The sequence below is a fragment of the Patagioenas fasciata genome, chromosome 1, assembly GCF_037038585.1.
Source record: "Patagioenas fasciata isolate bPatFas1 chromosome 1, bPatFas1.hap1, whole genome shotgun sequence".
Classification (NCBI taxonomy): domain Eukaryota; kingdom Metazoa; phylum Chordata; class Aves; order Columbiformes; family Columbidae; genus Patagioenas; species Patagioenas fasciata.
In genome coordinates, this window is record NC_092520.1 from 122885026 (window position 1) to 122912619 (window position 27594).

Genomic DNA, 27594 nt, shown 5'->3' on the forward strand with positions numbered 1-27594 from the left:
GTTAGATCTTAGTTAAGTCACAATACTGTGCTAAATTGGAAGTTTAAATTGGAGATGCTGTTTAGAATAAGAAAGAGGTGGTGAGAATTGGTGGACTGCACTCATGGAAAAGCATTCTCATAAAACAGAAGGAGGTCATTCAGTCTGCTTTTCCTTGCATGTTTGAAATTTAACATGTCAAAAAGCATAGAACAGTGTTCTAAATTAAAGAATTATTTACATTGGTTAGTCTTCATTTTGATCCCAATGCATTCTCTTTTACAGGTGCCTGATTCAATGTTGTGGGAAAGTGTATCAAACGGAGAGTGGTGTAAGAAAACACTACATGAAGAAGCATCAGTTTGTTTCCCAGTTGGCCTTAATCATAAAGCAGTCTCAAATTACTAAAGAAAAACATGACCTTGATAAATACAAAGCACATTTTATAGATAAAACTCACAGAGCTCTGCAGGTCTTGAGTCCAGAAAGGTTGCTACAAAATCCCCAAAGTACCAGTTATCTGAAAAGCCACATTCATTCCAAATCTGTGATTGAAGCTTAGTGGCACAGTCTTTCTAGTATGAAAGTTTAAGGAAGATAAGACATAGAGTTGAGCAAGCAGAGAAAGCAGAGGGTTTCATTGCCTTATGGAAATAAAAACAGCCAGTTCTGAAAGCTGCTTTAGTTGGAAAATGTGTGGTTAAAGGATATCTATCCACATAGCTCTGAAGAAATAATTCAAAAAGGTGTTACATTATTATAATATGAATAAGAAATGCATAGAGGAACCACACATTCTGTTTTCAAAGTTTGAGTATGTGATTCTATTATCTGCTAAAAAGCATGGAGCTCATTTAATAAACTTATACTCAGAATCCAAAAAGAGGAATGTAGAAAGAAGTTGAACCTGGGTAGAAGGGTCAGATAACCAAAAACTTGAAGTACAAAATACGCAAGGAAAAGTGAGTTGATGTGATACTAAGTGTGAAAGCTATGCACAATGGAAATCAGATGCATGCAAGAGAAACCCTTTTCAAGCCTGTGGTGAATGTCTATGCTGAAAGTGTTCTGTAAAACATCTGTTGTAGGTGCAGGAAAACTAATACAAGCAGTACAGGCACAGATTGTGTGGATATTAACAGAAGGAGGCTGCAACGAATACAGCATGTGAAGGGGGTTAAGCTTGCATTACAGGACAGAGTTAAATGTTATGCAAATACAGAGGTCCTTCAGTTGTTGGCTTCCTGATTAAAAGAAACAAAAAAAAGGGCAGACAAAAGCAAAACACATGTCAAGTTGGGAAAAAAAAAATCAGAGCCTGTTTCACGTATGATGTTGCTTAATGCTGGTAGGTCACAGAGAGAAAGTATGTATCAACTCAACCTTAAGACACTTTACAACCCTGTCTAATAGCGTCTCTTGAAAAGACAGACTTTTCCAGAAGTTATTGAATGTTAAGCACTTTATCCTAAATTTACTCATAGAAACAATCAAAATGTGAACACAGGAAATTTGAGTAATTCAGCTCTATAACCTAACTCTGGACATTTGGAAACCAAAAAGATATTGTTGTAGTTTTTGGTCTTCCCACCCTTAACAGATATGTAACAAACACGCATATTGTCTAATTACTGGGCTAAATTATCCTATAATTTATCTTACATTGTCATGCCACCTAAAAATGTTTCATTTGGAATCCTGTTCTATGCGAGCAGCTGAAAATGTTAATGTGACTCTAGGCGTGGGAAAGGATAGTGGTGAAAACTGGTGTGTACAGATGGAGTCACTAGAGAGGCACTGGACAGCAAAAACCAACTGTTCCTGCTCAGCTAGTTGGCTCACCGAATAGTTCATCACAATGCATATATAGAATAATAAGATGATCAACTTGCTTAAATCAACAGATATTTAAAAACTAATGAGTAACAAATCAAGAGGTATGTAACAGATCTGTTCATTGTAGCAATGGCTCACGCTTGCAAACCTATGGGTTTCATTGTAAAATAGGTTGCTAAGTAGTTCTGGAACTTAATAGTCCAGTAATGCCTCTGCTAATAATCCTCTGTGAAATTAAACAGGTATTTGCATTAATTCTGCTTCCTTTTCCCCTCCTGGGAGGTAAGAAGAATGCAAGTTCAAAATTGTACTTTTTTGAGTTCTAGAAAATATTTGCCTTAACTTTGAGTTGGATTAATGCAAAAGGTTATAAAATTATGATCACAGGTATGTGTGCATTACATTAATACTGACGACTGGCCCACTATCAGAGATTTGTGTGATATTTCAGGCACCAAAGAATCTCTTTTTTGCTGTTGCAGGAAAAAAAAAAATGTATCATTCATTATATATACATATATACATGCACTATATATATATTTACATATATAAATACATTAAAAGTTTTTAAATGTAAAATTAAGGGGGACCTCATCAGCCAAATGCACTTTCACATTTTTTGCTTTCAAGTTGCCAACTAGTTTTTAAGGACACGATTATCATCTTGAATGTTCCCAGGCTCCCCTTCTGTCGCTTCACATTGTTAATCTAGTTAAATTTGCTTAAATATATTTGGAAAAAAAAAAGTTAATTTCACAGTATTACAGTTTTAAACTGAAAACTCGCTCAGTAGATATGACCAAATTGTTTGTGTAAAGTCTTCAAAATGTATCATTAATCTTTGGTGCTTTTTTGCCTTTTCCTAGAGCTCCATGTGTTGGAAGATGCTTTAAAAACATGATTGAGACTTGTATTTTCTTTGGTTTAAAGTGTGTTGCTAAATGCATCTATGTACATGCATAAACTGTGACCATAATTTTTTGTACCTGCATTAAACTCACCTTTGTTCAAAGACGCTTTTCATGGACACCACCATTTGTTTAGACCGTGTGTTCAGTATATGCACTTTGGAGAACTGGAAAATTGAGTTCTTATGCAGGTGAACATCACCTCACACCTATCAGAAATATGCTTAATTGACGTAAAGTAGCAAATTGGTGGTAATTTTTGTTTTAAATAATGATTTTTACTTCAAAGGACATTGTATTTTCTTTAAACTAGTCCCTGATACCTGTTGGTATTCTCAGATAATTGCAGTATTCCACGACTGTAATTAAGAACAAAAGATACTTGTAACATGTGGGGGATAATTCTACATGCTTTTTAAGGATTCTTTAGTATGTTGAGTATTACCCTGTATTAAGCCTGCAACTTCTAGGGCTGAAAAAGGTTCCAAAACTAGAATTGAAAGTTTTGGGTGATTCTCCCAGGCATTAAGCATTGTGTGATATAATTGGAAATAATTCCTTGAGATGTATCACTTTGATTCAATAAATACTGAAGTACATGTGTAATGTAAGCATGCAAATATCTTAGAGCTGCCTGAAGTTATACATGAACTTAGGAGCTTTGTTGGATCAAAGTTTGTGCATTTCATTGCTGGTAATCATGTTTTTAAGAGTATTCCTCCAGGTGGCTATAACTTGGATTTAGGCTTTCCTTGTCAGACTGTCTACTCTGACCCGATCACAGTTCACTGTCAAGGTCATGTAAGTTCTAATTTTCAAAGAGTTGCCGCTTGGTAGGCACCTTTCACAAAAAAATAAATACTGAACGTAGGTTGAAAGTGGTTATACTTGTGGGGAAAGGTCACTGGTACTTTGGTTGTTTAGCCATATTCATTAAAACTATATTAATTGTATAGTTTGGATAATTTATAACATTAAACTTTGTGATATTAATATCACATTGAAGGTTCAGCTGTACTCATTTATTTTATTGTTTAACACCAGTGCTATGGACAAAAGACTCAAAGGGGGTGGTAGTGTTACTATTTTCTTAATTTATTTGGTACTGTATAACACCTTTCTGATTAAATGCAGTGTATGCATTTTGGGACTCTTGTTAATTTGTAAAAGCTGTTACAGGTTCAGCAAGAAAGGAAATTTGTGCTTCCTTGTTGAATGTTAAATTATTTTACTTTGCATTTTATATAAGAGTACAAATTAAAACTGAGCCATCAAACTGCAATAAATCAACAGTAGTGTCTCATTTTAAAAACCTTTTTGTACTGTATATAGATTTGTTCAATAAAACGTTGTCTTTGTTGTTGATAGAAATTGATTTTGTCTTTTGGGGAATCTCTCTGAAAATACTGCTGCAATCTTTATGGTTACCCTGTTGTGTTTGGTATATGATTGTTGCACAGCACCTGTGTAAAGCTGCCAGGCCTTGGTGTTTCCAGTGTGTGGATATTTGGCTTTAAAGAGACTAAATCCAAGAATACCCAGGCTTACTGAGGAAATCAAAACAGAAATCCTGTCTCTCTGCCCCTCACCCCCTTTATTTCTTTTCTTCTTTCTAGCTAATTAACTACCTACTCTACTGTGGTGAGACACACCTGGAATATTCTGTCCAGTTCTGGGCCCCTCAGTTCAAGAAGGACAGGGAACTGCTGGAGAGAGTCCAGCGCAGGGCAACAAAGATGATGAAGGGAGTGGAGCATCTCCCTTATGAGGAAAAGCTGAGGAAACTGGGGTTCTTTAGCCTGGAGGAGACTGAGGGGTGACCTCTTTAATGTTTATAAATATGTAAAGGGTGAGTGTCAGGAGGATGGAACCAGGCTCTTCTCAGTGACAACCAATGATAGGACAAGGGGTAATGGGTACAAACTGGAACACAGGAGGTTCCACTTAAATTTGAGAAGAAACTTCTTCTCAGTGAGGGTGACAGAGCACTGGAACAGGCTGCCCAGGGGGGGTTGTGGAGTCTCCTTCTCTGGAGACATTCAAAACTCACCTGGACACCTTCCTGTGTAACCTCATCTAGGTGATCCTGCTCCAGCAGGGGGATTGGACTAGATGATCTTTTGAGGTCCCTTCCAATTCCTGACATTCTGTGATTATGTGAAATTTGGGACCTCTCAGTTAAATAAATCTTCAAAAAGTCATAGTATTATAGGTTCTTTGCAAATAGATAACTGCTAACAAGAGAAGCACATCTGTGTGTGAGGGAGAGGAATAGCTTTCTTGGTCATCGGTCTGAGATACATGAAGAACGCACCTACTGCAGAAAAAGCTTCCATCAGCATTTGAACCTTAGACACTAGGCAGCCCCTTCCCTCCTCAGGTCTGACTGGCTCTAACCATCTCTGAAACACTGGCAACTTCAAGAATATTTCCATAGTCAGCTACATGCACTGGGAACCAGGCTTGGTAATTACTGTGTATACCAAAGTAATTTACAAACATTGTGTATCATTCAGATGCTGTGCACCCTGATCAAGAGCATCAATCAGAACAGAAGGGGAAATGGGAATCTGTTCACTCTGGGCAGGAAAGGCCTGAGAAGTTCCTGAGCTGGTAACAGCGCTCATGTCCTGGTTTTATCAGGCAAATGGAGAGCATCGTAAGGTTGGCAGGGCAGAGAGAGGGAGGTGGTAGGGAGGAATAAAGCTTGCAAGGAAACGTAGTGTTCAAAGAAATCAGCAGACCTGTGTTCATTTTAATAGCTTGTATGGTGTTTAACCCCAAGGGGCAATGACTTCAAAATGTGGGGGAGGTTAACCACATAAGCCATTGTGTAGGGCTTGAAAGACAAACTTGAGGCCACAAACAAGTCTGGATGCAGCAGTTTTAAGATACCTCTGCTTCTAGCTGGTTGTCTTCCTCTGTCATAAAATTGTTGAAGTTCTTTGGTGAATTGCAAGTACCAAATGCTGGCCTCAACCTCTTGAGGAGGTTGGTTGGCACTAGTACATAGAGCTGAGCGTCAGCTGTTGCACTTTATGAGCTTATGTTTTTTTTTCTGATAATGCTGCTAATACAGATAGTAACCTCTAGCATGATACACTTGTTTTCCATTGTTTTGTTTAGTCCATTTGATGGAATGCTGTAGTCCAGAGATAAAGACAGTGTAATTATTTTTTAATTTTGCTTCAAAAAATTCAATACTGTCATCTGAAAATGCTGGATTATCTAGATTTGTTATTCATAGTCCTGTAAATTTTTAATTTTCTTTGATCAGAGTTTTTGACTGTTTTCTGCAAAATTTTTCCTACCTTTTTTTCTTTTCTATTTTTTTCCTACTTTGACAAGGTCCTTGCCTAAGAAAGTTACTAAGTTTGGGCATAAGGGTAAGGGTTCTCAAATGTCCGGTACTATGGCATATGCACGTTGCAGGCAAAATATTTATCAAAATGGCAATGTATACATAAGCCATTTGATAAATTAATTGCGAGATACATTAGCATACCAAATGTAAACTTTTATGTCCTGGATACTGTTTTAATTCCTTTGACATGCTAACATTTCAGGCAGAGAAATATCAATTTCTCAGTAAACTGCACCTTAAGTTGGTGGTCCAGTGCAGCGTTGTAAATTTTCTCGATGGGGACACACTTCACAACAGGTTAGTGTGGCTGGTAAAGAGGGCAGGAGAAGTTTGGTGTCCATTGTTAAACAGCTGGATTATGAGGGCTAAATATCGAGCTTTGAGCCCAAGGGGAGGTTGAGGTGCCTGGATGAATGAAGCACCCGACAATCAGAAGCAGCTCAATAGACCAAAGAGGTGCTCAAGGGTGCTTGAAATAGTCTACATGAGTTTAAGGAAATGTCAGCTTTGAACTTGTTGAGTGTGCAGATAACTTTGTACATACTTGAATTTTGTATGTTGAAAGTGTCATACTTTTTTCTGATTTTTAGAATTATGTAAGAAAACTAATATCAATGGTGGCAGGTAGGTATAAAATATCAGTTGAAGGTTATGAAGTGTTATTGAATGGGAGGTATAGTGGAACTGAATATGCTTCATATGGTAACTATCTACTGTTGCTCATTTTTATAATATTTCAGACCATACATGTCATCTTCAATGTTATTATGAACCCACTTGTTGAAAAATTTAGTTTAGGATGATAGTGGTAAAATCAGTTCATGCAATGGCCAGCATCATTTAAGTGTGTATGTAAATATCCTTTAGTTATTATAGTTTTCGACTGTGCCCACCTATAAAACAGCTACTTCTACAGATGACACTAAAACTTATGTGTGTTTGCTTGTGTTATAGTCAGTAATTTCTCATTTATTTTGCTTATCTTTCAAAGGAAGAAGAGGGGGAAAAAAAAAAAGCGCCTGTAACTGGTGTTTTAGTTAAGTTCAGTTCCTGCCAATCCAAATAGCCTGCGGCATATTAGTACTGTCTTGATGTCAGAGCAGTGCTGTGTGACTTGGAGCAGTATCTGCCACTGCCTGAAGTGGTATTTCTGTGCATCAGTGTGATTTAATCCAGTACTGTATGTCTCAGTGCCTGACTTCTGCACTGAGCTCATAGAAATAAGAGAGCAGTTGACATTTTAGGGATATAATTTGCAGTAAATAAAATTCTGAACGGGGAGGGAGAGGATCACTTGTAGTGAATTACAACAGCAGTTTAGTGTTGCAAGACTTCTCTTCACTTTTGTTTATATATGCTATTATTTTTCCTGTTTATTCCCCATTAGGAATGCCAGTTTACATTCCTTGTCAGTGATCAAAGTCAATTGAAAGTTTGAATAAAAACTCTATAGGGAATTCTGAGTTACAGGAAAGACAGAAAACCAAAATCTACTTCTGAGATTACCCCCACCACCACCCCCAAAGGAGAAGTGCTTACAAGGTATAGATATAATCCTCCTAGAAGGACTGGCCTTGGTTTAAAATAAGAAAGCAGGGAAATACATCAGTTCTGAATGTTGAAGAGTCTTTCCAGTCTCTGTGATGACAATGCACTTTTCTTCTCTCGGGATTAATGGGAATGTGACCATTTTAAGGCAACCTGTCCCCACCCCCCACAAAAATGTTCATTGAAAACACAGCAAACAAAATAATCTAATGTTTTAAATGGCATCTTGATTTTTTTTCCCCCTGAATTCTAGAATACTCAGATAATATTCTGCTGAAGGCTGCAAATCTAGAATAGGTTTTTTGAAAAATAAGCAAAATTAAGGAAAGGTCATTTATATTTCTCAGATGCATTTTCAAATTTTAAGCTTGCAGGATTAATTTTAAGAAATTGGAAAATTTCAGCAGCAAAATTAAATTGGTGGCATGTAGGTAGTCCCATTTTCAATGAACCAGTTTTGCTTTGTAAACTCTAATACAGATATGCAGAAGGCTGCACTGCATATTGTGGTGGGAGATCTTTCTTGTATGTGAAGAGTGTGCAAGTAACTGGTCTTACAAAATGGGTAATAGCTCTGTGCCAAGGCCACGCATATTATACATGAGGCTGATCTTGTCAACAGAAACCATTACACGTTGCTTGAACTGCATAAAGAATACTAAATCAATGTACATGTGAGGGGAAATTTGGCACAGCAGACAGTAAGCGTTATTGTGCTGAATCTTTCCCGATGCTTTAGGACTGAATGGACTTAAAATTCATGGGCAAAAATGCTTCAGCTGTTTCTGGTTTATTTTTAATTCATTGCTATAACTCGAGAGAATAGCTGTTACTGTAGCTGAATGTGTGTTGGTTTTCCTTCTGATAAACCTAGGAGATCTGCATGAACAGATTTTTATATCTCAAAGAGGAATGAGACATCTAAAATGTATGCACAGTATGGGAGGTGGGACTATGTTCTCTGTTTATGTAAATGTTCTGCATTAGGTTTACAAGATCTTGAGAGCGGTGGGCATTTGTTACTACAGGTCTGAACAGAGCCTACTATAAAGAAGCATTCAGTTGTTTGTACAAAGGTATCACCAGTAATTGTAACTCCTGTCTTCAAGTGACAGAATCTAGGTCTTCCTGTTTTTGAAATTACAGACAGCTTTAGCACCAAAAGGTGGCCTCCTTATGCTGCCCCTACTGAAGCATGGGTTTGATGAGAGTGCCTGCTTTTTCTGCCACAGTGAGGTCAAGCACTCGTTGCATCTACATTTTTTGCAGCACCAGCCCTCACATAGCTTATGGTCCTTAGCTCAGCTGAAGCTTCTGCTATCTTCTTTATCCTTTTTTGTTCCTCTTTCCTGCCTCTTCTCTCCGTGACCCATAAAGTGACCATCACTGCTCAGAGAAAATACTGCCAAATGGAGGGGCAGCACAAGGTTCAAGCCTCACAGGTAATGGAAAAGCAATTTTGGCTTACAGAACTTCATTTCCTTGGGCAGGTGCTGTACTGTCAGACCTCACGCTGTTGCGGGCACGTGTATCTTGCTCGGTATTAGTTCCCCAGGTGTCCAACACCTCCTTCAGTCACAAGTTGAAGACTTAATGCCACAGGGGTTGCAGCTCTGATATCCAAAGATTGGTCAGTCCAGCTGAAGTGACCACCATAGATGTTACCTCAGCTTGAGGCCTACCAGTAGACTTCCAAAGACTGTTTCTACCCATAGCAGCTGCCTAGACCCTGCTGGGAGCCTTTGTATAAGGCCTCCAGCTCCGGGCAGGCTGTGGTAAGGCTGGATGTGTGGGCTCTGCATTAATGATGGAAAACCATCGTTAAGCAGCTATGGGAGGTTCCCTTTCTGTTCTCCTTTGCATTGCACAATGCGATTGTTGTGACAGGTCTAATACTGGAAATGCTCAGACAGTGCACCGCTGGATACTGAAACATCTGATCTAGGTGAAGTTGTCCCTGCTCATTGCAGGGGGTTTGGACTAGATGACCTTTGAAGGTCCCTTCCAACTCAAACTATTCCATAATTCTATGATCCTCTGCTGACCTCACAAGTGATGAGGAGGTGAAGCCACACACACCCCGTGGCCAGTGATGTGGAGCAAATGGGGCTGCAGCACTCCCCGGCCATGCTCCATGGGCTTGGGGGTGGGGGGAGTGGAATTAGCGTGACAACTTAACGATCTGATGGAAGGGAAGGGTGATAATTATAACGTCTTAATAAATCTAATGTATATATTGAAGTTCACTTTCGTGTGGCTTTTCTCCACCTGTGGGCTGGGCTGAAGCTGTCGGGTCCTCCCCGACCTGGTCCTTGATCCTTACGGGCAGCTGTGGGGCAGGAGCACGAACCCGGGGGAGGTTTCCCTCGCTGCCGGGCGGAACCTCAGTGCCGGCCGCTCTTTCCACCGGCGGCACCGGGAGCTGCTCGGAGTGGCGCGCAGGAAGCGGCCGTTGCCCCGACTTCCGTTGAGGAAGCGGCGGCACCTTCAGTTTCGCCGGGCCGGACCCGGCGATGGCGTCCCTGGGGCTGAGCGAGCGGGAACAAGCCGGGTGCCGGGAGCTCCTGGAGCTTCTGGAGACCGAGGAACTTCTGGCGCTGACGGACACGGTCACCAACCGCCTGGTGCACCCGGAGAGCCGCCAAGGTGCGCGGAGACCGGCACGGGAACGCTGCTTCCTCCTACCACGGCCTCACCGGCCCGACCGCCCCTCCACCCCGCGGCGGGGATGCCGGGATCCGCCTCTGCGCCCCAGGGCGCGGCTGCTGGGTTCCCTTCCCGGCCGGGAGGGTGGGAGCCGGGGGCTGCGAACGCGTCCTGCACCGTTGGCTCCGGGCCGGACGGGGGCTCACAGCGGCGGGCTGGGGGGAAGCGAGCTGGGCCGGTGTGCTGGAGCAGCCCGGGTGTTTCTCGGCACCCGGGAGAGCTGGCGGCGCCATGTCGGGTGCGGGGCTGCGGCGAAATTTAATGAAAATATAATGAAATACAACAAGGGCAAGTGTAAAGTCTTGCTTCTGGGAAGGAACAACCCCAGGTACCAGTATGAGTTGGGGAACGGCGTGATGGAGAGCAGTGCAGGGAAAAGGGACCTGGGGGTCCTGGTGGACAGCAGGATGACCATGAGCCAGCACTGTGCCCTTGTGGCCAGGAAGGCCGATGGCATCCCGGGGTGTATTAGAAGGGGGTTGGTTAGTAGATCGAGAGAGGTTCTCCTTCGCCTCTACTCTGCCCTGGTGAGACCACACCTGGAATATTGTGTCCAGTTCTGGGCCTCTCAGTTCAAGAAGGACAGGGAACTGCTGGAGAGAGTCCAGTGCAGAGCCAAAAAGATGATGAAGGGAGTGGAGCATCTCCCTTATGAGGAAAGGCTGAGGGAGCTGGGACTCTTTGGAGAAGAGGAGGCTGAGGAGTAACCTTATTAATGGTTGTAAAAATGTAAAGGGTGAGTGTCAGGAGGGTGGAGCCAGGCTCTTCTCGGTGGCAATCAATGACAGGACAAGGGGCAATGGATACAAACTGGAACACAGGAGGTTCCTTGAATTTGAGAAGAAACTTCTTCTCAGTGAGGGTGACAGAGCACTGAAACAGGCTGCCCAGGGGGCTGTGGAGTCTCCTTCTCTGGAGACATTCAAAACCCGCCTGGACACATTCCTGTGTATCTTCATCTAGGTGTTCCTGCTCCAGCAGGGGGATTGGACTAGATGATCTTTCGAGGTCCCTTCCAATCCCTAACATTCTATGTGATTCTGTGTAAAATGTGCAGCTGCATTTTGTTGGGTTGTTTGTAGCCATTGGGAGCCTTTTCCTCTGGTGGGCCTGTGTGTGTCCCAGGAGGACTGGGGTTTGGCTGCTGGCTGCTCGGGGTTTGTTTTTGCCAAGAAACTTGGGGCTGCTAGTGACTTGTGGCAGATTTTTAGATCTCAAGCACATACCCTGTCTCCCAGCCGATAAGCCCTACCCTGAAAATAAGCCCTAGTGTGATTTTTTCAGGATTTTTGAGGATGCTCAAAATATAAATGCTACTCCAAAAATAACTCCTAGTTACAGTTCATAAAGAAAATCAATTGAAGTAGTGTCCAGGCAGCTATGTATGTAAAAAAGTAAGCATCTTTTCGAGCAAAAATTAATGTAAGACCCCGTCTTATTTTCACAGAAACAGGGTATATTTCTCTCTTAGACACCTACCCCCCAACTGAAGGAGCTTGGTGCACTTCTCTGCCTCTTGTATGCCCTTTTAGTGTTTAAAACAATATTTAAAAGTCAGGTGTCTCTTGTTGTTTGTGTTAATGATGTTTGCTTTCAGGTTTTGAAAGGGAAAAACACAAATCAAATCTTAAACTAATTTATTTGTAGAACAGAGTGCTTTCAGGTGTGACCATCCTCCCTCACATTGAGATTTGTTTTGTAAAACTTTATTTTGTATATGAGTTATCTGAGGCCACTCAGCACATTGCCCTGAAATATACTCATCTAAAAAACTTGGATACATTTCGTGTGATATAACTCACACCTGTAAAATTTGCCATACACATTTCTTAAAAAGGTCTTATTCCTTTAGATTTTCTTCATGCATTTTTAATCTGCTTTTTGCAGTGGTTGTAGGTTAAATTAAGAGATTTTTGTGTATTTGTGCTTTTTTGTTTTTGTTTTACTTTGGTTATTAGTCGCTTCTTGTTTAAGCCTACAGTTTTTATAGGTAACATGTTAAACACCCAGCCTCAGTTTAGGTGAGAACTGGCTACCACAACTACTTTAAAAGTGGATTTCAATTTGTCATATTTCCTAATTTTGTCACCAAGCCTTGTAGCTGATTTTTTTTGAATGTTGCATTTCAATGCTTTCTAATTGTGCTGTGATGGTGTTTTCTTATGAACTCCAGATTAGTACTTTTATTAGTGTGGAAATAAAATGGATTTAATTCAATTTCCATCAGTTTTCAGGAACCTACATGGAACTTCACATTCGTAAACTGCTGTGTATTGTCTGAAAAACTGCACATTTCTGATACTAGAATTTGTGGTCAACATACAGGAAATCAGAGATTACCTTGGTTATCTCTGCATTTCTGTCAATTTTCAGTTCATGGGAAACACTTTAAAACGTGCATATTCTTCAGAATAACAAATTGTCTGAACTACCCATTTGTTGCAGAAATAAGGTGCATGTTCCATAATCAGAAGAACCATAAAAGATTTGTCTGGTTCTTCTGTCTGTAATCTTGCTTCCAAGAAGACAGATGGCTGGCTTATTTTGAAATATCCCAGAGCTTTTCAAACAGAGAATAAAATAGAGCTCAGCTTTTGCTAAGTGAAGGTGCTGCATGAGGACGTGAAGCAGGAAGCCCTAAGTGATTTCATGCTAAATGAACTTCTTTTGAAGCTAAAGCTAGCTGCATCTTAGGAAGTATAGGTGAAATGCATTGCGTGCAAGAGTCTTTATGCTTCTTAAAGCGCTTGGAGTTTCTGAAAAGCTTGAAAATACTTGAAGAATATTAGTAATTTCATTTGGAAGAAAAAGTTGCATCCATTTCATCAAGCTCAAACCATACAGGAGTTCCAAGCAGTCATTAAAGAGGAAGTAAAGATTACAAGGTAGCAAGGTTTCTGTAAAAGCAGCACCATTTCTTAAACCTGTTTCCAAGCCTTTGGGTATCTTCTGTGTCTAATATGATTAGGTCAGATCTCAGCTTGCAAACAAACTTTTAAATATTTTGTTTAGGCTTGTCTTGTGCTGTGTTTTTGGAGGTGCTGGTCAGGAGTTTAAGAAATGGCATATGTTTGGGTTTTAATAGTGAGAGAAGTAAGTGCTAACTTAAATTTTTTTACTTGCAGAAGCCATTCATGCCATTTTGGTTTACAGCCAAAGTGTAGAAGAACTTCTGAAACGCAGAAAAGTCTACAGAGAAATAATTTTTAAGTATTTGGCAGCACAAGAAATTCCAGTGCCTCCTTCTGCTGAGAAACATCTGCTCATTGATCGTGTAAAGCAGTACTGGAGTGGGCAGTGCACAACACATGCCTGGGACTCAGGGGAGAGAAAACCACACACAGAGGTGAGTGCTGTTTTCTGAAAGACCCAAGGATGCGTAGCTTTGCCTTTGCAGGTTAGCCAGTGTGAGAGTTCTAATGTACATCCAAAATGTGGCTCTTCACCTGTATTTAGGAAGGTATTGAATCTCTTTAACTCTTGGTTTGCTCATTTTTGTTTGTTTGTGGTTAGTGTGTGTTTGTTTGTGTTTTAACAAACAAGTGAGGGACCAGTGGACCTCACTTTAAGGTATCTGTGCCAACCTATCACTAGCAGAGCACAGTCTTCTGCTCTTTCTTGCAAAGTATAATAGCGCATTTGAACTCTAATGTGTGAGTGCTTTTCCATTCTTTTAATTTTCAAGTTGTACTGTAAGCTAAAATAGAGGATATTCACAAGTAATTCTGTGGATTCAGAGACAACTGAAAACAGAGTTAATGGTACAGAAAATCTGCATAGCCCCTTGTGATTTTTTAATGTGGTGGATCTTCTTAAACTTTTGGTGTGAATCTGGGATTTCCAGTCATCCTGCTGCCACACCAGGCATTAGTGATACCATTGGTAGGGCACATACCTGAGCAGAGCGAAGAGATGCTGTTGATAGTAGGTCACAGGGTGAAAACGTGTCAGAATGTAGTCTGAAACATTTTGGGGGAGCGGGGGTGGGTGGAGAGAAAACCGTCTCTTTGTAAGTGGCCCTGATCTACTTCTAGAGACAGCACAATCAAAGCAGCACTGTCTGTGAAGTGTTTCCTTCTTAGCTCTTGCAGAATGGATTTTGAAGAATTTTTATATTGTTCAAATGCAAAGTTTGTAGCAGTGCCAGGTCCATGTAACTTTTTCTCCCCTGATATTAGTAACACTTAATACAGTGGAACTAAATGTGTTTTTGCAATTACAGGTTATTCTGAAGTTCAGAATTTTGCATTTAGCAAATCCTGGTGGTGTAATGACCTTTCAGTGTTTTATTAGTCTTGGATCTTTACCATCTAGTTCTAAATAGCCACTTTGCTCTTTTAAGTGTTGTACTTCTGAGACCTAATGGGCAACAGCCCCACCAGCTGGACTGTTGGAGCTCTGTTGCTGTTGATAACCTAGTGCGCTGAGCTTTCTCTCAGGTTTTAACCCATGAGAATTTAACTGAGATTTGTTTTCAAAACAATTTTTTTTTGTGTGTACTTTGGGAAAAAATTAGAATGTTGCTCTTGCAAGAACACTTCCCAGGTATCACGCCCTAGCAAAGTTTTATGATTGAAGGCAAGTAAACAAAATTCTCCAAAGTACTTAAAGCACATTTGCAAAGAATGAGAATTTCGGCTTGATTATTTGTTACATACATATTTCTTCGCCTTTGTTTTCTCTTAATTCTTGTGGCCCTCACCGTTGTGAAGAAATGGGTAACATGAACCTACATAACAGAATTAGAAATTAATTACCGTTAATTGGGAAACAATTACAGCATTTCTATATAGGAATCTCCAAGCTTTTCAGACTTAGTACCGATTTAAAACTTACTTAATCTAATGCTTACTAGACTTTGATGTTAGCAAACCTGAAATTTCATTTACTTCTAAATGTCTTGCTGTCAAGTTGCAAATACTGAGAAGCCCTACGAAATAACCATACATTTAGTTCTTGTTCAAAACAGCTTATCACATTACAGTTGGAGGTCATGTATCTTTACACTGGAAAGTCTGGGTGATTTTTCCTAAGTAAAAAATCTTACCTGTTGTAAGAAAAAGCAGAGGATAAGCAAGCTATGTATGTATAAATTAAATAGGCTCACAGGACTGTTACTTGAGTATCCAGTTGTTGCCTTTTACAGTGAACCTTCCTTTAGAAAGAACTGTCATCTAAACTAAACATGTTTTATAATCAACTTAAAAATCTGTCTTAAATATTTAATTCCTAAGCAACTTGTTTCCTGAATGTTTGTACTTAAATTTTGGTATTCTTCTACACATACCAAGAATTCAGCTGCAAGGAACAGATGTTTTGCTTAGCTTGACCCATAATAGCATCTAGAAAAATCTTACTGCTTACTTTGATGCAGTACATATTTAAAGTATTTCTTATCCCCCTACATCTTAGATATATTTTAGGAATGTGTGTGTCATTTTCTGTAAAACGAGGCAAAAAAAGACACAAGTGGCTTGTCCATAACCTATGGGGAACCAGTGGACAATGTGTTTGAGGCAGTTTCCTGCTTTCTTTCACTGGCCCATTCTTCTAGGCTTCTAGACAAGACAAGAATCTTTGAGCCTTTTCAGATTATTCTTTGAAGGTTTAGCTGTCTGCTAGCAATGCTTACTTTGTCTCACTCCTTAGAAAGACTTTCTCAGCAGATTCAGTGTTGAAGAAAGGATTTTATGAGTCTGAAGCAAGGGTTTTATGACAGGCTGAATGGAGTTGCCTTCATTCCCAGAGTAAGCCGATGCTGCTCTGTGAAAATCTCTGCAGCCCTCCTATCCCAATGTCATATTGTCTCAGTCTGGTTTAAGTGATCAGTTGTACAATTAGAAAAGTAAGCGAGATTCCTCAAGGCTTTTGTCTATTTTGGAGGAGCAAAGGTAACATAACCTACAGTTTTCTTGGATTTGGGTTCTTTTCCTTTTAGAAATGTGGTGAAGATGACAAACATCACTCATTAAAGTGACCAAGCGTCTTTTGGATTACTTTTGGCAGGCTTATTGCCCAATAGGGCTAAATTCAGGCACATGAGCTGGCGGAGAAAAAGTTCTGGAACACATTACTTGTTTGTGTTTCGGTTCTTCCTGGATTAATTGTGCATTTTGTTAGTGTATTCCTCTGACTTAAGTAAAATACCCCCATAAATCAGAAGTATCCTGTGAGCTTTGGATATTAGGATGTGAGTGACTTACTTCCCAATAGGTACTGTTTGTTCTTACCAGCTATATGAAGATGCAGAGACCAACACAACTAAATTAAAAGGTACTGAGAAGAACAGACTGAAGGTAACATGAAACAGGAAAAACATCCCAACATAGTTGCTTATTTATAAGCACTTCTTAGTAAATTCATATGTCTTAATATGAAATTAGCTGTTTCGGTTGTGTCTGTATCCTTCTTGTTTTTCTGTAACCTTATTTTGGAAATGTAAAGGCCAGTTAAAAGTTACTAATCAAAGCACTTTTTACTCAGGACAAATTTTGTTTTTCACTGAGAAGCCTGGTCTCATGGAAGTTGTTAAAAACTCCTTCCTCTGCCCTTTTTCGGTAGAACCAGGATTTTCCTCTTTGTTTATAAATTGTAGACCAAAACAAAACTGAAGTGACTATTCTGACTGTAATTCAAAGAGCCTACCTTGATTCTCTAGATTATAAGATAATTTTGATCGTAAAAATAAATGAGATTTTACTTAGTTGCTTTTCTTCAGGCGCTCTCTCAGAACACTCGAGGAAGAAAGAAAGTTTAAAATAAGTATTTTCATGATTCTGTGTTCTAAGTGGTGATCTCGCATGCCAAGGGTAAATAGTTTTAATTAAAAAATGTGTTTGATTGCAGAGTCATGGAGAGAGACAAAAGTCATCACAAGACATTCATGCTCTAGGACAAGTATTCTGTCAGTGGTTCTTTGAACTCCTGAATTCTCAACATCCCTTGGCAGTAAAATCTGAAGAAAGATGGGGACCACAGCATTTTTGGGAGAATGCCAAAATGAAGTTCCGTTACAACACACTAGAAAAAAACAGGGAAGAATACGTTGGTGCAGAAATGGTGAGCCTTCGCCTGCTCTCCTTGGTTAAAGAGGAATGTCTTCTATTCAACCCTAATTTGCATGCCAATGGACTGAAATGTGCCATGTCTCCACATGGGTTAGTACTGGTAGCAGTGGCTGGCACAGTACATCGAGACAACACTTGTTTGGGCATCTTTGAACTAATTTTTGGACTCATTAGCTGTCCCATTAGGGAGAATACCTGGAAAATAAAAGTTGTGAATCTTAAAATAGTTGGACAGAATGCCCTGCAACCTGGAATGCAAATTGAAGAACCCTCCATAAAATATGAACCAAACCAACTGCAAGAATTGTATGATGGGGAAGACCTGACTGTTTGAACCTCAGAAATTCTGAGCAACGTTTTCACAACTGACTTGATTAGGTGAGGGGGGGATATATAGCACTTGTAGTGCATAGCTGAATATTGACATGGTTGCAGCCATGTGACGTTGTCTCTATTTTGAGTCAGATTTGCCAGATGACAAACTGAGATACAGAGTTTAAAGTATTAACACAGGTGATGCTTTTGGGCACCTTTCCAACAACTGACAAATATTTCAGTGTATTACTTTAGATATTGTACTGTAGTTAGGAATGGCATTAGTTTGGTTTTTCTGGGTTATAAAACATGGTTACTTTTCAACATGGGTTGGCAGCAGCATATAATGAACCAGATGATTTGGGGTTCACAAACTGCAGGTGGCTTCTCTTCAGGTCACCAGTTCAAACTCTTGAGTTGTAACAGGAATTCATTGCTTCTGGCTTTTTGAAATTGGGCTTGGTGAGTGTCTAAATGGAGATCTAAGTCCCAGGAAAACCATCTGCTGATTTAAGAGTATTTGGAGACAACAGACAAAATAATGTGAGTGGAGGCTGCTGCCATTTATGTTCTAAATGTGGTTCTCTCACTGAACAACAGAAGTAGTTTAATGGGACAGTGCAAGGAACGTAACATCGCTGAAGTAGTTTTATTTTGGGTTAATACTTTCCTTTTTACCTTATGGTTCCAATTTTGTAATGAATACAGACAAACTCTCTTGTTCTGTGTCACCAAGCAGACAAATTTGAGATGGTTACCCAGACGTCCATTTCTAGAACTGTCCTGGATCAAGTAGTTGATTTCATGACTTCCAGCAGCACTATATGAAGCAAATGCTTTGATAATTATTTTGTATATACTTTCAACAGAGTTTTTAATATAATGGTTGTGATTTTTGTATGTTTTCTCAAAATAAGAATTTTATCTACTGCTTTATTACATTGACTATAAGTCAATTTTTTTTAACACTGGGCAGTTACAAAGACAGGTGATATTAAATAAATAATCCAATTACTACTTAAAAACGTGAATTATTACCATGGTAGGACTTGTTTTTGGTGTTGTTTTTTTGTTTGTTTGTTTTTTGTTGTTGTTTTTTTTTAATTTATAAGTGATTAAGGGTGAAACAAGATGAAAACTTTTTTCCACAGCTTGCTTGGATTGTTTGCAAGTTTTGTTTTCATTTTATGGCTTCACCAATACAAGCTGTGAAAATGGAAACATTCCCTGTTTAACATGGGAACAGTTCTCTTGGTTTTGATATATTTGTCGAAGACAACAAATGGTAAAATGATGTGTGGGTGAGGGGAAACAAGAAGCTTCAGGTATGCACAGAACTGATTTTTATGAACAGTATGAATCCTGAGTTCTGTTTAAAAATGTCTAAGATTATTTCTAAGCAAAAATTCAAATACTGTGTGTGAATGTTCTTTCCCAATAAAAAGTTGAATTGTCACTTCTTCAGCTCCTTTTGTACAATAAATAAAAATCAACCTGAATTTAAAATTTGGAAGAAGCAGTTTCCTCATATGTGTTGAGAATTACATTCCTCTTCAGGTGAGGACAAAAGCCTGAATGGATACCTTGTTAACATTCACTATGGTGGCCTGTAATCCAACTAAATATTTTATTGTTTGCAGAACTGTACTTTGTAACTGGCAGCATAGCTATTACTTTCATCAGTGTGTGTCGAGGGTTAAGATTGTGGGGTGACAATCAAACCCTGGCAGATGTATTGTTACCTCTTCTCCCCCCCACTTCCCCCTTTTGCCCCTCCCTCTCCCCCCTTCCCACTCAGGACAGGCGATCGGGAGGGAAAGAAGGACAGAGAGAAGAGAGTTGGAAAAGTTAAAGATGTTTTACTAATGCTACTAATAAGAATAGAGAAAATAATACAAAATATACAAAACCAATCTTGTAAGTCTCAGCAACTGCAGAGCCAGCACCCAAAGTCCTGGATTAGACTCTCTAGCCAACTGGAGCTGGATTCAGTCTGTCACTAGGCCTCAGTTCGCAGCGACGACCAGCAAGGTCCTCTCCTAATGTCAGCCATGAGGGAAAAAGGGAAAAGGGAAAAAAAAAAAGGGTCGAGATCCTCGTGATCTCCCACTTTTATATGAAGTATTCACGTGAATGGCATGTTATACACCGTTGGTCGGTCTCTCGATCATCAGTTTCTCGTTGCCCCTCTCACGAGATGTCCATCCGTGCTTATCAATAAGTTTGCATTCCATTGCTAGGTTTAACCAAAACATGTGTTGGGTTCTCCAGGAAAATGCAGCTAATATGAAGGCTTTAGCTGACGGGCAAAAATTCACTAAAAGAGAAACTTGTTTTTTAACAAAACCAGGACATTCCACCCCTTATAATATGACATTCACTGAATACTTAAACCTTATCAATACAATCTATCAATATAATCTAATTAATCACTAATATATATATATATATATATACATATGTACATATATACACAGGAGTAATTAATCAGTGGACCATCCTTTGAAAAGTTCATTAAGTTCATTTTGTCACAACAGTCTCCCAGGGCAAGAAAAATCATACAAGTGCATCTCATGACCACTGCTTGTGGGTTAAGGACACCAACTTCGAAGAAGGTGTCGGGCGCCACTCGAAGAAGCTAGCTCTAGTTTCATCACCATTGTCTTGATCTGAAAGACACTTATTAAATATTGTTAGTGCGGCAATTCACATCATACAGTTCAGCATTGCATATTTTCACCTGAAATCAAATCCCCTTGAGGTACACACCGAACTTCTCCATCCTTAAGCATCACCCACCAGGTGCTGCCAGGTCCCTGGGCAAAAACAATCCCACGAATAGGTTTGCCTTTGCCTGAGGCAGGAGTAACCCAGACTGCCTTTCCTAAAATATTTTTCATGTGTACTACAGGGACTTTATCTCCTTCTACAGTCCGTAGAATTTCTGATTGGGCAGGCCCGGCTCGATTGGTTGATCCCCTAGTGTTGACCAACCAAGTGGCTTTTGCTAAATGTGAATCCCAGTTTTTAAAGGTTCCACCACCAAGTGCCTTTAGTGTAGTTTTTAACAAACCATTGTACCTTTCAATTTTCCCAGAGGCTGGTGCATGATATGGAATATGATATACCCACTCAATACCATGTTCTTTGGCCCAATTGTCTAGAATACTGTTTTTGAAATGAGTACCACTGTCTGATTCAATTCTTTCTGGCGTACCGTGCCGCCGAAGGACTTGCTTCTCAAGGCCCAAGACAGTATTTCGGACTGTAGCATGAGGTACGGCATATGTTTCCAACCATCCAGTGGTTGCTTCCACCATTGTAAGTACATAGCGCTTACCTTGACGTGTTTGTGGAAGTGTAATATAATCAATCTGCCAAGCTTCTCCATACTTATACTTTAACCATCGCCCCCCATACCATACAGGTTTTAACCGTTTCGCTTGTTTGATTTCGGCGCAAGTTTCACATTCATGAATAACCTGTGAAATAGTGTCCATAGTTAAATCCACCCCTCGATCACGAGCCCATTTGTATGTTGCATCTCTACCTTGATGCCCTGAAGCATCATGGGCCCACCGAGCTAGGAAAAGTTCACCTTTATGTTGCCAGTCCAAGTCCACCTCAGCTACTTTAATCTTAGCAGCTTGATCCGCTTGTTGGTTGTTTAGATGTTCCTCGGTGGCTCGACTTTCAGGCACATGAGCATCTACATGACGAACTTTCACAGGCAGGCTCTCTAGCCGAGCAGCAATGTCTTGCCACAGTGTGGCAGCCCAAATGGGTTTACCTCTGCGCTGCCAGTTGCTTTTCTTCCATTGCTGTAGCCACCCCCACAAGGCATTTGCTACCATCCATGAGTCAGTATAGAGGTAAAGTATTGGCCACTTCTCTCGTTCAGCAATGCCCAAAGCCAGCTGGATGGCTTTCACTTCTGCAAACTGACTGGATTCACCTTGTCCTTCAATGGCTTCTGTAACTTGTCGTGTGGGACTCCACACAGCAGCTTTCCACCTTCGATGTTTTCCTACAAGACGACAGGATCCATCTGTGAACAGTGCATACTGCTTATCAGTCTCTGAAAGCGTATTATATGGTGGTGCTTCTTCAGCACGTTTTGCTTCCTCCTCATCTGGAGACATCCCAAAATCTTTGCTTTCTGGCCAGTCTGTAATCACTTCTAATATCCCTGGACGGTTGGGACTTCCAATTCGAGCTCGTTGCGTGATCAGTGCAATCCATTTACTCCATGTAACTTCGGTTGCATGATGTGGAGAGGGAACCGTCCCTTTGAACATCCAGCTCAGCACCGGCAGTCGAGGTGCCAGGAGGAGCTGTGCTTCAGTGCCGATCACTTCTGAAGCAGCTCGAACTCCTTCATATGCTGCTAGTATCTCCTTTTCAGTTGGAGTATAGTTGGCCTCAGATCCTTTGTATCCTCGACTCCAAAAACCTAAGGGTCGACCTCGGGTTTCTCCTGGTGCTTTCTGCCAGAGGCTCCAGGTAAGTCCATTATCTCCGGCTGCAGTGTAGAGCACATTTTTAACATCTAGTCCAGTTCGGACTGGTCCAAGGGCCACCGCATGAGTTATCTCACGCTTAATTTGTTCAAAGGCTTGTCGTTGTTCAGGGCCCCACTCAAATTGGTTCTTTTTACGAGTCACTCGATAGAGAGGGCTCACAATGTGGCTGTAGTCAGGAATATGCATTCTCCAAAAACCTACAACGCCCAAGAAAGTCTGTGTCTCCTTTTTATTAGTAGGTGGAGACATTGCTGCAATTTTGTTGATCACATCCATTGGGATCTGACGACGGCCATCTTGCCATTTTATTCCTAAAAACTGGATCTCTCGTGCAGGTCCCTTGACCTTACTTCGTTTTATGGCAAAACCAGCATCCAAAAGAATATGAATTATTCTCTCACCTTTCTCGAAGACTTCTTTCGCTGTGTCGCCCCATACGATGATGTCATCAATATATTGCAAGTGTTCTGGAGCTTCACCTTGCTCCAGCGTGGTCTGGATCAGTCCATGGCAGATGGTAGGACTGTGTTTCCACCCCTGGGGCAAGCGATTCCATGTATACTGGATGCCCCTCCAGGTGAAAGCAAACTGCGGCCTGCACTCTGCTGCTACAGGAATAGAGAAAAATGCATTAGCAATGTCAATTGTAGCATACCACTTGGCTGCCTTTGACTCCAGTTCAAATTGCAGTTCTAGCATGTCAGGCACAGCAGCACTCAGTGGTGGTGTAACTTCATTCAGGCCACGATAGTCTACAGTTAGTCTCCACTCGTCATTAGACTTACGCACTGGCCAGATTGGGCTGTTAAAAGGTGAGCGAGTCTTACTGATCACACCCTGGCTTTCCAATTGACGGATCAGCTTCTGGGTAGGAATCAAAGAGTCTCGATTGGTGTGATATTGCCGGCGATGCACCGTCGTGGTAGCAATTGGCACCTGCTGATCGTCAACCCTCAGCAGTCCTACAGCAGAAAGGTCATCTGAAAGACCAGGTAAATCAGACAGCTGTTCAATTTTCACAGTGTCCACAGCTGCTATACCAAATGCCCACCTATACCCTTTTGGGTCCTTAAAATACCCTCTCCTGAGGTAGTCTATACCAAGGATGCACGGAGCATCTGGACCAGTCACAATGGGATGCTTTTGCCAGTTTTTTCCAGTTAGGCTCATTTCAGCCTCTACAACAGTCAGTTCCTGGGATCCCCCAGTCACTCCAACAATATTGATGGATTGCGTTCCTTTATAATTAGAAGGAATTATTGTGCACTGAGCACCAGTGTCCACTAAAGCTTTGTACTCCTGGGGTTGTGTTGTACCAGGCCATAGTATTTGTACAGTCCAATAAACTCTGTTATCCCTTTCCTCCACCTGGTTGGAGGCAGGGCACCTCTAATTCCTGTTTTGCACAGTCTCTGGGTGTGAATTAGAGGTTCCTTCAAGAGCATCAGAATCTCTTCTGCTCCTTTTGTAAACTGGAGCAGCCACCTTCCTAGGAGTTTTTCCTTTTATCTCACGTACTCGTTCTTGAAGTTCTGAGGTAGGCCTTCCATGCCACTTATTCATGTTTTCTCCCTGCTCATGTAGGAAGAACCACAGTGAACCTCTTTTTGTGGGCTGTCTCTACCTTCTCTCTCGAGATTGGAAACGCCTTCTCCTAACAGCTGAAACATAGCTTTGTGCAGGTCGTGAACGGTACGAGTCTTCTCTGAGCTCTTTGATTTCTTGCAACAGCTTTTCAAACCGGTCATCAGATTTTTCACACAGTTTCTCCACAGCGGAGACACAAGCCCATAGAGAACCAGCAAGGCTGTCCTCAAAGTACCGGAGCTGCTCAATCACTTCATGAATTTCTTGTATACCTCTAGCTGACCAGACCATTCCTGCCAATGACTTAGCATATGCAGGTGGTGCACTTTGTACAAATCTGCGCCACATAGATTTTGTACAATTGATTCTATCTGGGTCTGTCCCCTCTTGGCTGTTTGGTCCTAGATAGATGATCTCTCGCACAGCTAATTCTCTCAGGAACTGGATACCTCTCTCCATAGTATTCCATTTCCCTAACTTGGATATACAATCTTCCTTGTAGGGAAATCTGACTTTCATAGCTGCCAGGAATCGGGTCCAGAGAGTAGCAGCATTAGACTCTCTTGAAATTGCCCCATCAATGGTGGAATCTTTTGACAGAGATCCCAGCTGCCTGGCTTCACCACCTTCTAATTCAATTGTTTCTGCCCCATTGTCCCAGCATCGCAGCAGCCAGGTTAAAATATTCTCGCCTTCACGACGACTGAAGTCTTTTCGCAGATCTCTCAGCTCACCTGGAGAAAAGGACCGAGTGGTGGTCACTTCATCTCCACCCTGTCCCGATGATGCGTCTTGGGTTGATGTTGGCCCTGTGCCATCACCTGCTGCACGGGTAGTCTTTCTAGTGACTTTCTTACAACCAGCAACTGATGCTGATATGGGTTCACCATCATCTGATTCATTTCCAGAGTCTGAATGACTGTCACAGTGATTGCTGTGGTTACAGCAGCAACAGTGCCCAGTGTGTGAAGACGGGGGGGCTGCCTTGTTAGCCTTTGAGGCTGGAGAAGTAACGTTATCTGCAGCGACCTTGGCAGAGGAGCTCTGCGGAGGAGCTGTAGCTTCAGCCTGTGAAGCCGCGGTTGGGGGGGCCGTGGCTGCAGCAGCAGCTTTGGCTGTTTTGCCTTTTCTCGAGCGGCTCGGAGTGCTTTTTGCTAAAGCTTCCGAAGACGCACTGCAAATCTCAGGACTAAGAAGAGACGCAAACCTCCTATTGAACCTCATTTCTCTTAACAGTAGCACAAACTGACACACATTCAGCAAACCAGATAACACCATCACAGTTCTATCAAAGCTCCAAGGGTATTCAAAGTTCTCTAAAACATTTGCAAACTGTCCTAGCGAAAACACAAAAGTATTGTTAGTCAACCTTTCTAAATATTCGCTTGACCAATTAGCAAATATAGAGCCATTCTGCTCTTTAATCTCTCCTGGAGGTTTTTCAAGGTAAAGCAGAAGCGAGTAGAAATTCATTAGCGGCTGCAGTATAATGAAATAAACCAATGCCAAACCACACAGAATCATCATGACCGCTGTCCAGTTTCTTGTTGTTATACAATGAATACTTCGATTCAGAAAGAAACACCAACACAGATATGGGATCAGCGAGCACAACGTAGAAAATAACTGATACAACTTATGCCACAACATCTTTAAGTCAATGTAATTCACTTTGCCTTAATACCACTAAATGATATCCGTAGCAAACAGACACGCGAGTATCACAACTCTATGAGTTGGCACCGTGCCAAGAAAATTGAAAGGTACGTCAGAGCAGTAGAAAAGCCAAAAATCTCCAAATTTACCCCTTTCTCGTGCCCCACGTTGGGCGCCAATTATCTGTCGAGGGTTTAGATTGTGGGGTGACAATCAAACCCTGGCAGATGTATTGTTAGCCTCCTCTCCCCGCCACTTCCCCCTTTTGCCCCTCCCTCTCCCCCCTTCCCACTCAGGACAGGCGATCGGAAGGGAAAGAAGGATAGAGAGAAGAGAGTTGGAAAAGTTAAAGATGTTTTACTAATGCTACTAATAAGAATAGAGAAAATTATACAAAATATACAAAACCGATCTTGTAAGTCTCAGCAACTGCAGAGCCAGCACCCAAAGTCCTGGATTAGACTCTGTAGCCAACCAGAGCTGGATTCAGTCTGTCACTAGGCCTCAGTTCGCAGGGACGACCAGCAAGGTCCTCTCCTAATGTCAGCATGAGGAAAAAGGGAAAGAGAGCAAAGGGACGAGATCCTCGTGATCTCCCACTTTTATATGAAGTATTCACGTGAATGGAATGTTATACACCGTTGGTCAGTCTCTCGATCACCAGTTTCTCGTTGCCCCTCTCGCGAGATGTCCATCCGTGCTTATCAATAAGTTTGCATTCCATGGCTAGGTTTAACCAAAACATGTGTTGGGTTCTCCAGGAAAATGCAGCTAATATGAAGGCTTTAGCTGACAGGCAAAAATTCACTAAAAGAGAAACTTGTTTTTTAACAAAACCAGGACAGTGTGTTAAACATGAAGATGACCAAGGGTGATGTGTTAATCACTGCTTTAAACTGATGTGGTGCAGGTGGCCCCCTTCCTCCGCTCAGGTCCCTGTCCCTGCCTCCCCTTTGTGTTGGCATTAACACCTGTGCTGACTCTGAAGGCGAGCAAGGAAGTGGGGACTGATCCTGATGAAAACCAAGGTGTTGTCAGAAACCCTTAAGGCTGATCAGCTCTGTAAGAAGCCTGGCCAAACCAGTGCTAGTATCAGCTTGAAGAACAGTGATGAAAATTTGTGGGTTTTTTGGTGGGACCTTGATTTCCTGTGGGATTAAGCAAGTGATCAAATAACAGTCTTTTAATTCTTACATTCAAAATGTTTATGCTAGATAACTTAAAATACTGAATGTCAGGAGCTTTGTGGTAAATCAGTTTTTTACTAAGGCTGATAGCTCATGAACTTGTTCTTACACCTTCCGTTCCCCTATGCAAAGTATGCAAGAAAAAGTTAATTTGTCACAGCCTTGTGAGCTCTATGTAAATCCCTGTTCTGTTGTGGAGTGGAGTAGATGCATGATTTACTGATTAACTCTTGGTGCAGTTGCTGCTCTTGCATTTTTTATCGGGCTGTTAAGAATCTGCATATGTTAGTCTGTGCTTATTAGCTGATGAGTGGTAAGTGATTTCTGCAGCAGCTAATTTTGGTGTATGGTTACTTCAAATAGTAGTTGCCAAGGAGCAGCTGGTGTCAGCAGTTGATGGCTGTGGATGAGCAGCAGTTACCCCAGGCTGCTGCTGTACAATTCAGTATCTGCTCTTTACACTCTCACCACCTGAATACGTGGTGGCACTGACAGTCAGCTGATGCTGAGTAACCGTAGTTTTGCAGTTAGGAACCAGTATGAGTTTTTACCCTGTGATACACCTTCCTCTTTTTCTCCCAGGCAGGCATTCCCTCTTTCAAAAGCATACTCAACCCTTCTAAATGCATTTTATTTCCACTTGGAAAAAAGATTCCAATTTTATAATGGTTCTTCAGGCTCTCAGTCTTCAAGGAGGCAGAACTGTGTTTTAAAAGCTGCTGCTGGTTTGTAGTCAGTTGTAGGGGAGTCAGAGAGGTGGTGATGCCTCTGCTCTTTGACATTTCACGTATGTAGAAGTGTGCTGCTTTTGTGCCATGTGACAGTTGTGAGGTTGTATTTGTAGTACTGCACCACAAGTGTCACAGATATTTTTTCTGGTGTTCTGGTTATTGTTTACATAATGTACTCTTACTGGGA

At 41.3% G+C, this 27594-nt stretch overlaps 2 protein-coding genes across 2 annotated transcripts in view; both read left to right on the forward strand.

Annotated features, from left to right (window-relative positions):
• ZNF654 (zinc finger protein 654) overlaps positions 1 to 4094 on the forward strand; it is a 39174-nt gene extending 35080 nt beyond the window's left edge. The window contains exon 9 of the mRNA XM_065853516.2: positions 265 to 4094. Within this exon, the coding sequence (XP_065709588.1) occupies positions 265 to 272 (8 nt within the window). The 3' untranslated portion in view covers positions 273 to 4094. The remainder of the gene's footprint in view (positions 1 to 264) is intronic.
• A 5984-nt stretch (positions 4095 to 10078) lies between these two features.
• C1H3orf38 (chromosome 1 C3orf38 homolog) lies at positions 10079 to 19229 on the forward strand. The gene is made up of 3 exons (XM_065861098.2): positions 10079 to 10281; positions 13467 to 13687; positions 17188 to 19229. The coding sequence occupies exons 1-3, from the start codon at positions 10149 to 10151 to the stop codon at positions 17740 to 17742; spliced, it is 909 nt and encodes a 302-aa protein (XP_065717170.1). The 5' UTR covers positions 10079 to 10148; the 3' UTR covers positions 17743 to 19229.
• The last annotated feature ends 8365 nt before the right edge of the window (positions 19230 to 27594 follow it).

Coding starts and splice junctions, on each gene's coding strand:
- C1H3orf38 (XM_065861098.2), top strand. CDS start 10,149: ATGGCGTCCCTGGGGCTGAGCGAGCGGGAACAAGCCGGGTGCCGGGAG. Junction 10,282..13,466: donor GCACCCGGAGAGCCGCCAAG/GTGCGCGGAGAC, acceptor TTTTACTTGCAG/AAGCCATTCATGCCATTTTG. Junction 13,688..17,187: donor AGAGAAAACCACACACAGAG/GTGAGTGCTGTT, acceptor GTTTGATTGCAG/AGTCATGGAGAGAGACAAAA.